At 40.1% G+C, this 12,573-nt stretch overlaps 1 protein-coding gene across 9 annotated transcripts in view; it reads left to right on the top strand.

Annotated features, from left to right (window-relative positions):
* The first annotated feature begins 259 nt into the window (after window positions 1-259).
* Window positions 260-12,573, top strand: part of PDXDC1 (pyridoxal dependent decarboxylase domain containing 1) — a 30,301-nt gene continuing 17,987 nt past the window's right edge. For 4 of the 9 annotated variants that reach the window (XM_048961189.1, XM_048961198.1, XM_048961195.1 and 1 more), the window contains exons 1-4: window positions 8,368-8,444; window positions 9,092-9,154; window positions 9,784-9,867; window positions 10,753-10,899. In XM_048961189.1, the coding sequence (XP_048817146.1) occupies window positions 8,371-8,444; window positions 9,092-9,154; window positions 9,784-9,867; window positions 10,753-10,899 (368 nt within the window). In that variant the 5' untranslated portion in view covers window positions 8,368-8,370. The other 5 variants (XM_048961191.1, XM_048961190.1, XM_048961193.1 and 2 more) reach the window with 5 other exon arrangements.

The following is a 12,573-nucleotide window of genomic DNA, read 5'->3' as shown; positions in this document are numbered from 1 at the left end:
AGAATTTACTGAGATGAACTTGAGCTTTGCCGGTGGATCTGTGGTCGCATCGGGACCGTTAACGCTCTTTGCCGGTGAGGACCGGCTGTGGAGCGCTCGGAGTACCGCCCGAAACCCGCGCCGTCCTGGCAGCCAGCAGGCTCAGTACTATGTGCGGAGCGGCGATAACGCCACCCCGCACAAGGCAGTAAGTAACTCAACCAAAAGCTGCTTTCGGGTCGCGCTCACTGCGCCTGCGCCCGAACTCGTCACCGCCCCGGCCCCTCGCCAGGAGAGTTCCACCAGCCGGAGAGGGGGTGAAGCCGCAGCGGTTGCTGAGCTCTCCCCAGTCCGCTGCACTGCGATGGCAGCGCCGCTGCCTCAGCTCCTCCCCGCCTTGCCGCAGAGGTGGTCTGTGCCGCGCACGGGCGGCCGGCTACGGGGCGTGCCGGCGCCGTTCCCTAGGTGAGTGCGTTCGTCGTCCCTCCCGCCGTGGCCTCGTCAGCGCTGCCAGCGTGGAGCCGGCCTGTGCTGAGGCGGAAGTTTCCGGTGGGGAGGCGGCGTGCAGCGGTGGCTGCACTGGCTATGGACGCGACTCTGGAGGTCTGTGCGGGCGGCTGCCGAGGCGGGGCCGGGACACCTGCGAGCGGCCGGGCGCTGAGGCGCGGTGGGCATGCGAGGCGAGCGGCCCAGAGGGGCGAGCGGGCAGCGGCGGTCGCGTCGCTCGATGGGGTGGGGGCCGAGCGGAGAGAGCCGGGGCCGGCGGTTGGCGGGACCTTGATTTTGCGCTCAACGCCTGCTTTGTGTCGAGCGAGCCTGAGGAACTGGAAGCACCGGCGGAGCCCTGCTGCTGCTGCCCGGCCGTGCCCAGTGAACCTCTTTGGGAACGCTTTTCGTCCCTTAAAATAAGATGAACGGTATTTTCTGGGAACGTTAAGCTTCAGCAGGAGAATATTTGACCTCTTTGCTCGCGCTCTCTCGCTCTCTCTCTCTCTTTTTTTTTTTTTTTTTTTTTTTTAATTTTCATTTTATTCTGGAGGTGTTTGCAGCCCCAGGTTTGCTCTCCCGTGTCCAGTGTACAAAACAAATACTCTGTTATAGCATAAGTCACTGACTAAACTTATTATGCTGTAGTTACTGTGAATCGGTGAGAATCTAGCAGTTACCCAGGACCTGTCACTTGTGCTGGCTCTTACTGCACCTGCTGCGCTTCCTCAAAGTGAACAGGTTGCTCGTGTTGTGACTGCTTGTCAGCACCATTGTTGCTGTCTTTGAGATGGTATTTATTTGAAACAATTTATTTCTTATGCAGTTGAGATCTTATTGTATCCCTTCCCCTTTAGGTCATTTACTGTATTCAGCATGCTTAGTCCTATGTAATCTTTGGAAGCAGCTAGACGTGTGAATAGGATGAGCTGTTGTACAATGAGTAAAAAGGGAATTTGGAAAGTCTCTTCCTGATGTAGTTAATAAGTTGGTAGCAAACCATTTTGCTATTTTAAATGCAGATGAAAAATGCAATACTTGAGACTTGGTTTTGGCAGGCTTTAAGAACTTCAGATCTTTACTGGCCCTAGCAAAAATCTCACTGACTGCTGCTTATTCAGGAAAGCTTAATGAAGTAACATCTAACTGAGCATAGCAGTTTAGGGTATGCTCTTTGTTGCACTTAAGTCCAATTGACTTTAAAGAAATGTTGATGCTTTACTGAAAAACTTCTTGAAAGTTTTGTTGGACTAGGTCACTGTCATTAAATGCTTACATTTCGTAATGAAGCCCATGTTTTGGTTATTTGTATTGTTTATGGTAAGCTGTAGTTTGTAAACAGTGACGACTCTGAGAACTAATGTGCTTGATAGTCAGTATACACAAATAAGTGTGTAAACTTGCTGCCATTTGTTTTACTTTTTTTTTTTTTTATCATGGTTTTTTTCTCCTTGGATGATAAAAACTGTGGTCCTCTGTATAGTAAATATCATAGTACAATTATTGTCTTTTAGCCACTTAGTGGTTAGTACCCTCTTGTGATAGTTGTTGCACTAATCACTAAAATCTGCATTTTATTTGGTCTTGTGTGTGATATGTAAGAAGAATTCTTCCTAAATCAATTTGAAATTCATCCAAGTTGGAATATGTTTATACTCAGAGAATTTGTAACCACTTACCTTGTGCCTGTTTAAGGAGTATCAAAATGCACCTGGGTGCCTTTTACTTGAACCACAGATTCTTTTCTTTTTATAAACTTAAACATACAGCTTACTGGAATATCACTGATAAGTACTTTACGCCTTGTATTAAAATTTTTGTATAAAAATCCTTTACAACTTCGTGCTGTCTCCATGTAGTGGAAATGCTAAGTCATGGCCTGAAGCAATGATGGAGCTGCTGGTGGGAAGGCAAGGCCAGTCGGGGCAGCTCAGGTGCATGCAATGCAATGCACTCAGTTCCACTGGATGACTGTAAGGGTTGGGCCAGGATGCACCCCTTCCCAGCTCTCATTTAAGGGCTGGCAGTGGAGATGAGGGGATCTCACAGGAGATCCTTACATACCTGAAGACCTTGCAGGCCTTCCACAGGTAAGCAGTTTCTTGCTCTTATTTTTGTAGCCCCTGCTGTTTTGTCTGAGTGGATCCTCATTCGATGTGGCCTGGGACTTCGTTGCTCTGCTCTCTTGTTGCACTTTCCATCGCATTCCACTCCACAATGCTGCTTTTCTTAAACATGAAAAAAACAGTTAGGGTTTGTCGCTCAGCATGTGATTTCTGACTCCTGTTACTGCATTAATTACCATGGCATCCTGGTAACTTTATGGAAAACCCGAGGCAGCAGATGTGCGTGCAATTGTGCTGCACATTAAGGAAGTGATAAAGTTCAAAAGAACAGATGTCTGTAAGCAGAAGCCTTGTGTTAGTATGGTGCCATTTTCATTCAAGTCATGAAATGGCAACTTTTTCAAGGTATTTCTTTACCTGTGGAATAAATACAGTACTCTTGTGGGTAAAGAATACTCATTGTTCTTTGAGACTAATTTATAGTTGAGAACAGTATTTATTTTTCAGAAGTAAAACTTTTTCATGGGCAAATGTAATAATGTAAGGGGAAAAGGAGGCACGTTTCTGATGAATACTGTGCTACATCTGAGAGTCTCTTTGCACACATTTATGTAGTCCGTTTAAAAGCATCCCTTTCTGATGTTCCTTTTCTGTGTACAGAAAAGCCAGCAAAAGTTCAAAATAAAAGTTGTGAAACACTGGTATTCTCATTTTTTAGTTTGTAATTAATGATCAGTTTTATTGCAAACTGGAGTGCTTATCTCCATACTTCCCCTGTTGCCAAGTAACCATGAAATACTAACATCATATCTGAAATACTTTACTGCTCGAAGTACTTAAAAATAATAAATTTGGAGCTGTAGGATACAAAAGCGTAAGCACAAATCAGACCTCTGCCAAAATTAACCTTAGTGAATTAGATTAGTACATCTCAAAGGCAGTAAATAGCAACAATCAGAATAGGCTGGTCAGTGTCAGGATTTTGGAAGAATGGGAGGTAGAAGTGCCCGTGGATGCCTCCTTGGGGCTTGAAGTACTGTTGCATGTTGTAATGCAAATGGCTGAAGGATCACCTTACTGTGATTAGTCAGATCCTGTTGGTTCCAGGAAAGGGACTGAGCGCAAAATCTAAGACTTATGTAAACAGTTTCAGTTTCTGAGGTGCTTCTGCAAGTACTGTCCTAGTTTTTTGTAGTTACTTCCCTGCTTGCATTTCTAATGCCTTGTCAGCAAAGGAAAAACATACTAAAAAGGTTTTCATATTAATGTATGAAGACACACTTTCAGCAAATTTGTCGCTTTGTCAGATGTTTGTGTTTATCAATCGCTGCTGTCCTTCTGTATTGTTCCTTTTCACTTCATTACAGAATGCTCTCTATCTGATTGAATACTATCTTTTCTCATATCTTTCCTTCCCGCTTTTTCTGTATCTTTTGCTTCTTCTCCATAAGCCAGTAGACGTTTACAGTGTTTTCTCAAACAGTGGTGGCAGTGGATTTTGACAGTGATGTCTGGATGTGCTCACTGATGGTAGAGATTGGAACTACCAGTGGTACTGGGAATCTACAAAGTATCGGAGCTGAGAGCACTGTTGCATTCTGCTGGGTCACCTAGTCCACTACTTCTGGGTGCCTAAGGACACAGATTGAAAGCAGTCACACCACTCCCCTGTCATTCAGTTCTGCATGAATTGTAGCCTAAGCAATCACATAAATCATCTCAGACTTGACCAGAAAAAAAAGCAAAAATGCATTTAACACAGTTAATGTGTTGGTGAAAGGAAGTGACCTGAGATAGGACTTTAGTGCATCCTGCTTTAGAATTGTATTTACTTTGTTGTCCAGTGGAGTTTTTATTTCTTCCAAGAGGGGTTGTGTACTCACATGGAGAGAAAAAAGGCATTGAGTAACAGAAGCAGCAGATTATTGTGTAGGCGTGCTTTAACAATTGTAATCAAGAAGCTAGAAAAAAGACATACTTCATCATAAACAAACAAGCAAGGAAAAGCCTTTGAAATGTATAGTTTTTGTCAGGGACAAAAAAAATAAATAGTCCTGCATAAATTGAAGCATGGTAAAGAAATCTGAGTTTGCTAGCATAGGAAGTTGACCCGCAGTGTATTAGAAGTCACTTAGACATCTGAAAATACATTTAAATGAAAGTTAGCTGTGCAATAAGTGTTATAGAATGCTTATGAGAGCTGAAAATATATGCAGTTATGCTGTGTTAAAACTCTCATTTAGGAAGACAAAAAGACCTTTGAGCTGCCTCAGGTGGAAAGCTTTTAATTAGTTTGACAGCCTGGCAGCAATTACATGCAAGTCAGGTGTAGAATTTCATGTTGTGTAGACAGGTCCTTAGATTCAGAGCACTATGTACAAAATTTTTCCAAGTTTTCTCAGTTTTCAAGTTTTCAGAGTTGCTTTTTGCAGTCTTGTTAATAGGATTACAGTTCATTGTGAAGAAATGAATGATTTGTGCAGCAGGGTGACCATAAAAAATGGTTTTAAAGTTTCTGCTACTGTAGTTAGAAAGATGCACTTTTTTGTTTTCCTTGCATGTATGTATGTTCGTCTTCTGCTGTGCTTCAAATCTTATGGCTGTTGGTTTTGAAATTGCCTTTGTAATTCTTACTGCGTTGGAGAGTCATTAGGAAAAGTCTTTATATATAATGCAGCTGTTGTACACTCCCACTGCCTGCCCCAAATGTGTGCATGAATGTGTCCTTCAAAAGGTGATGTTCAAGAGCTTGTCCATTAGTCTCCTTATAGAAATACAAAAAATACTGTTTCTTGCTGCTTGGAGCTTATATACACATCACCTTATTTACAGACTAAACTGAACTAGCGTGCAACTTTACTATGGCATGCTATTAAAGCATATCCAGAATTCTTTAACAGAATGGTGTGCTGTTGCAACTTTGCCACACCTGTTTTTCATACTGTTTAAAATAAGCAGATAGTCTGCTACTATGCACGTCCATGCCCTTACTGATGAGAATGGAGGAGGAAGCATATATAATGTTCATTACAGAATGGTTAAAGGGTTCTTTTGTGTCCTGTAATTCCAAGGAATATGAATTGCTGTGTATCCACTTAGCAATTGGAAAAATACAGAAGGAATTTATTTTCCAATCAAGCCCCGATCTGAATTCGAGGACTGTTGATTTCATAGTATTTTATGGAGCCTAGCATAGCTTCTCATTACTTTTTAAACTTTTTAACGTCTTTATTCTGTTAGCTTATTACTACAGGGGTTTAATGCATGGATAATTAGTGCATGACTGAGCAAGTCACAAGGCAAACGTATGCAGTTCTTAACACCTGCTGTAGTTCCAGCTGAATTTTGGTGTTAGTAACAAACAATAGCAGTGCAAAGGCTCTTTTGTAAGGCTCTAGTTTCAACCTCCCTGCTGTGTGTAGGGTCACCAACCACCAGACCAGGCTGCCCAGAACCACATCCAGTTCTTCTGTCTCTGACAAGTGCTTTAACAAGAATCTGTTACCTGCTTTCAGCATGGGATTCATGATTTCTTTATTTTTGTCCTGTTTGGTGCAGCTAGAGGGTTGCAGCTGCTGAAGAGCCTTTTCTGTAGCTTGGAATTTCTTTAGATAACAGCCGTTCAGTTTTAATGTGTAGTCTAGTTAAAAGGCCTCTCTCTGATAACATTAATAATTGATTTAAAGTTAGTAGAAGTAGGAAAAAAAATAGGTTCACAAGAGCATTTGGTCTAGCTGGTGTTTGGGAACTACTGAGTCATGGCCTGAACCTCTGATTGATCACCTGAGGTGAGCTGTGAGTCAGGCAGAGGAGCACAGGTGAAGGCAATTCAGCTGTGCTGCCGGAAGGGGTGGAGCCAGGCTGCACCCCTCCTAGAGCTATTGAAGAGCTGGCTGCCAGTGGGGAAGGGTCTCTTCTGGAGATCCCTCCTTCTGGTGTTTTGTGGTGAGCCCAGCATAAGGGTAAGCCTTCCATTTATTCTCTTTTGTTATCATAATCTACTTCACTTAACTCTCTTGTTTATTTTGTGATTGTAACCTCTTAATATCTATTGATTATACAGCTGGTTTCCCATCTACTTTGCAAACTATTGTTGTGAAAGTTCAACAGGGAAACCCAAATGAGGAAATGACTGACAGGGAATGCTGGAAAAACTGCCTTTTTACTTCTAAGTTTGCTAGTGTGGTCTTATATGATGCTTTCTTGCTTTTCATAAAAAAACAAAACAAAGCTCTCAAATACTTACTACTGAAGTGTTTAAGTATTTCTTAGTTAGTCCTGGAATGGACTGCCCAGGGAGGTGGTGGAATCACCGACCCTGGGGGTGTTCAAGGAAAGACTGGATGTTGTGTTGAGGGACATGGTTTAGTAGGAACTATTGGGAATAGGTGAACGGTTGGACTGGGTGATCTTTTAGGTCTTTTCCAACCTTAGTGATTCTATGATTCTAACTGATAATCTAAATAATAACATCTACAGCAATAACATATAGCAAACTGACAGCCTATTCAAGGTTTCCTCTGAATTTACATCTGAATGCTCTGTGATCTAAAATCTGCCTTGGTGATATTTTCCAGTGTTGGCTTTCCTATACAGCTTTTCTAGAAGGTAACTGTCTTTTAAAGATAATAGTGTTGAGTTTATTTACTGATCTTGGTCTGTTTTTTGTTTTTCGTTGCTTATTCTTGTTACTAATATGGCAGAAGGGCTAGAGAGTTTTTGGTTTCATTTGTTGTTTTTATGAGAATCTGTGCACTATGAGAGCTGACTGTCAGGGTGTAGCGTGGCTTCAAAGAATTGAATCAACTGAGAATATGGGAATTTTATTTTTTTTCTTTGGTGTGGAGATGTGAATTCTCAGGTGAAGTTGAAGGAGAATTTCTAAATTAGGTCTGCCACTGAAAGACTTGTATTTAAGATACAATTCTGTTTTCTGTTCTCTGTAGAAGGGTTTTATGGTATTCCTTAGCACATTTGTTTTTTAATAGTGTGGCATGTGAGATTTTGTATTTAAGGGAATAACTGAGGTTTTGTTCATAATGAAGAATGGTTAAGGAAAGAAATCATTCAGTAGGGCTAAAATGGCACGTATTTGGTTTTTGTTGTTAAAACATTATAGCAAGGGCTTACTTGAACACCTTGTGTTTATTTTTTTTTTTTTTTCCCCTCTAGTGCTTGCTCTTTCATTCTTCATCATAATCCAAAAGAGATAAGTAGAGATTCCAGAGGATTTTTGAAAAAGTTCTGACTCCTTGTGGTGTTACTGTAAAGTGTATCAGTAAAGTTTATCAGGAAAGACTCGAGCTGAATTGTTAGACAGTATGCGTTCTTTAATAACAGCCCTGGATGCATGGAGGATACTCTATTCCTATCACACATACCTTGCACAAAAAGTTAGTTTATATACATTCAGAGGTCTTCCCAGAGCTACATACGTATTCCACACAAAGAGTCCTGGAACCTCCCATATCTATTCAATGTAAGGTCTGGCAGAATGTCCCTTATCTGTTCAATACGAAGACACTGACCCTTCCTGTTATCTAAACAAACTATAAGGCTGTCCATTAAGGGACTTAAGAAGCTGCAACTTGTATCGGAGACAAAATTTGATCTGTGGATAATAAGATCCACATTACAATCAATTTCTGTTTTGGTTTGGTTATTTTAGGTTAGTAGTATGCTTTAATTTTCTATGTTTTTAATTGTTGAATTTTCTATGTTCTGAATTTTCTATGTTGATACAACATATCATTTTTAAGCAAATATACATTACATGAGTTTGTAATGAGGGTGTTTTGGGAACAGAAGGTAAACAATGTGCTGGTCTTTTCCCTAGCAGATGGTTGACCCTACTCTAGCAGAAATGGGAAAGAATCTGAATGAAGCCATGAAGATGCTAGAAGATAGTCAAAGGTATATACAGAGAATAACAACCACAAAACAATAGTATTTGTGTGCAAGTTCTAATTATAGATGATATTGTTATTAAGCAAGATGGAATTCATTTTTCTAGTATTTTAAGGACATACTGTGTTCTGAAGCTTACACCTACAAAAATTGCTTTTTTTCAAATAATAGAATTTTTAAAAATCTGTATATATATTGTGCTTGCTCTGTAATATTTAGGGCAAATCCAGAGTCTGTTTTTCTTGTATATTAGATACTTTCCTGTTGATGTGCAAGTAACTTCTAATGTGCTCATATATGAGAGTTCAACGTTTTCTGTTAAAGAACTCAAGAAGCAAAATGTAGTAGGTCTTTAACTTAGTCTTGGCTAAACTTAGTGCGCTGGAATAGTGTGGAGTCTCTTTCTCTGGAGATATTCAAGACCCACCTGTACCCACCTTGTGGGTAACTTGCTTGGTTTGGTTGGATTGATGATCCACAGAGGTTCCTTCTGCTCCCTGCGAATCTTTGACTCTGTTTCTTTTTTGGTCTCACCTGATTTATTAAACTGTTTTCAGTGAAATAGGTTGCAAACATATGAATATGTATTTTTGTAAGTCAAGGTCAGTTACAAAACACAAAGTAAATACGTAGTTTGTTCTTATGTCTTTTAGAAAAGAGGAGGAAAATGTAAAGAAGTATGCACGGAAGGATATTCCTGGACCTCTGCAAGGCAGGTAGGCAACAAGTATTTTTTTGATAATGCTCTATAACCGTTATCATAGGTATAATATATGTGACACCTCTGAAGGTTTACCAGTTCAGGTACTGCAACAACTTTTGTGACAGTTTCTATAGTCATGAAGGTAGAAAGGTAACCAGGTAACTGAAGTCACCTGACTGAAGAACATTGGTGCATATAGCTGTGATTAAGGTTAAATGTAGATATACCTGTGCATAGAATAAAGATTCACTAGAACATACAGCTGGTAAATTAATAACTGAAACTAGTAAGATAGAAAAATTTAAAAACAAAAAAAATTCAATTTGGCACATCCATTGAAAAAATCATATGGAACTTTTGTGCATATGGCAGAAAAGATAATAGCATCTGAAAACTAAGACTTATATTTTTTGTATTCTTCACTCTAGAAAACATTTACTTCAGAAAACACTGCAAAATTTATTGAACTTTTTATGTACATAAACCAAATTTCTTTTGGATTGGAGCTACTGAGTTTTTTCTAAAAATGAAAAGTAGTTTGAAATATCTGTGTGTCTTAAATGGCCTCCTTGCAAGACAATGGTGCTAGCTTTGTTGTTTTTAATGTCTGGTGTTTTTTGTTTTCCCTCACTGGTATACCAGTGGCCAGGATATGGTGAGCATACTTCAGTTAGTTCAGAACCTAATGCATGGTGAAGAGGAAGAGGAGTCTTCGCAGGCCTATCGGTAAAGTCAATATGAATATTTGTATGAGAAAAATACCTGATATTATGCTATGTGATTATTATAGAACTTACACTTTAAAATGCTTAAATGTGTAACAATGGCATGCAAACGTGACTTTTTAATGGCTACTTAATTACATTCTATAGTGAAGTAGTATAATGTGCTGTTCTTGGCTTTCTTAAAATTACAAAGCCTTAAATGAGTTAGGGTTATTGTTAAACTGGATTGTAAAAGGGAATGATTTCTGATTTGACAGCTCACTCAGCTTTTTCCCTTCTGAAAGTTGTATCAAGTCTGAAAGTCTTACATACCTTTGAATACCAGCAAGCTCTACAGGGAGAGATAGTAATTGTTTTTAAGGTTTCCATTTTCCTGGATAATTGAAATTATGCTATATATAGAATATTATTTGAATATTATTTGAAGTTAACAATTTCAAAACAGTTGGAGAAGAAAAAAACACAAAAAACAGAACTAATGAAAACTTGCCTCTAACAATCTTCATAATAAATTTTCTGAGTTTTCTCAGCGTAAGGAGAGAAAGGTATTTGTTTAATGAACATTCAAGCCACAGTGCAGATAAGGTGCTTAGTTCCAGCTGATTAAAATAAACCTTCAATTAGCATAAGGATTTTATTTGAATGGGTAAAACAAGAAGATGAGTTGTTATTAAGCAGTTAAGGTAAGTGAAGCACAAGTGTTGTCTGTACTAGCATTTCACTGTGTTAATGCACAACAGTGGGAGGGTGTCTGGTATATAATGTATTTCTCTCTGATAAGTATTTCATGTTAACAAATTCTACCACTACAGCAAAAAATACAAACATATATTTTCTATAATATCATAACTAGTATTTAGTTGGCAATGTCTGTTGTGGCTTGCAGACTTCAAAATGTTGGTGAGCAGGGTCACATGGCTCTACTGGGACATAGTTTGGCTGCCTATATATCAGTGTTGGACAAGGAAAGACTGAGGAAGCTCACAACAAGGATCCTTTCTGATACTACTCTCTGGCTCTGCAGGCTTTTCAGGTGAGTTTCTTTGAAAAACTTACGCATGACTAGGCAGTAGTAATTCTTTAATGCAAATTCTTTGCTTTTTCAGCAAAAGAAGTCCCTGTCCTGACCTTGTAACTAATCTTTGAAAGGTCTTAAAACACAGAATCGCAGAATGGCCAGGGTTGAAGAGACCTTAAGGATCATGAATCTCCAACCCTCTTGCCACATACAGGGCCACCAACCTCCACATTCAATACTAGACCAGGCTGCCCAGGGCCCCATCCAATCTGGCCTTCAACACCTCCAGGGACAGGGCATCCACAACCTCTCTGGGCAGCTGTTCCAGTACCTCTCTACTCTCTCTGAAAAGAATTTCCCTCTGACATCCAACCTAAATCTTCCCTTCCTCAAAACCATTTCCCCTTGTCCTGCAGTTATTGACCCTTTCAAAGAGTTGACTCCATTCCTGTTTGTAGGCTCCCTTTAGGTACTGCAGGCTGCAATGACGTTGTCTTTTCTCAAGGCTGAACAAGCCCAGCTCCCTCAGCCTGTCTTCATAGGGTAGGTGCTCCAGTCCCCTGATCATCTTCGTGGCCCTCCTCTGGACCCTCTCCAACAGCTCCCTGTCTGGGGGCTCCAGACCTGGACGCAGTACTCCAATGGGTCCTCGTGAGGGCAGAGTAGAGAGGGACAATCACCTCCTTGGGCCTACTGGCCACACTCTTTTGATGGAGCCCAGGATACCATTTGCCTTCTGAGCTGCAAGAGCACACTGTTGGCTCGTGTTAAGCTTTTCATCCGTCAAGACCCTCAGGTCCTTCTCCACAGGGCTGCTCTCAAGGACAGCGCGTCTCCTTTTTTCAGATGCTGAATGGCAGGAACTAGTTTGTATATATAGTTGCCATAAAAATCCGGTTAAGATGGCTGTATGGCAGTTAAGGACCACAGTACAGTTGTAGACATAAGTGGTTGATCATTTAGTTGAATTCTTGTTTCTTAAGGCATATGTTTGTGAGGTCTGAGGTACTTTATGCCTTTGAAACATGTATTCAATAAACTTCTCCTTTACTGTTCCTGGATCTAATTCGGTTTTCTTGGTGTGGCAGGTAATACTACTAAAACTTAGAATACAATGTGATCTTTGAAAAATGCTTGTTTCATCATATGGTGTAAATATAATGTTCCACAAGAGAAGAATATGGAAATCATCTGTGTGGGGTTGTTAGAGTAGGAAGGGACTCGCTGATTAGAAATGCTTTTCTTCCTGAAGCAAAAACAAATAAATAAGAATCCCATTTTGTCACTCATGATACTGTAGCTTTCAAAAAGTCATGCCAATACTGCTGACAAGTGTGTTACTGTAGTGTGTTGTGCGTGTAAGATAAAATGGTTAAAAAAAAAAAAGCATTTGTGAACAAATGCCACTCTTAAATTTTACAATACTACGTATTTACTTGTCCCACCAACAAATGCTAAAGGAAGGATCTCATGTGTAAGTTGTTCATTAAATTTACATATCTACTGTTTCCACTGTTGCTGTTTGCTGTGATTGATGACAGTTGAGGGATTGTCCTCAATTGTCTGTGTCTTATCTTCTCGATATTTTGCTTGTTTCTTAGTAATCTCAGCCTGTCTCAACAAAATTTCAATTTCCTTCTACTGTGCTTTATCCTGCTCAGATGGTAGTTGTACCTTTTGTCTTTTGTG

This window comes from Lagopus muta, chromosome 15 (genome assembly GCF_023343835.1).
Source record: "Lagopus muta isolate bLagMut1 chromosome 15, bLagMut1 primary, whole genome shotgun sequence".
NCBI classification, from domain to species: domain Eukaryota; kingdom Metazoa; phylum Chordata; class Aves; order Galliformes; family Phasianidae; genus Lagopus; species Lagopus muta.
The sequence above is the reverse complement of the archived record's forward strand: the minus strand, read 5'-3'. Positions and strand labels throughout refer to the sequence as shown.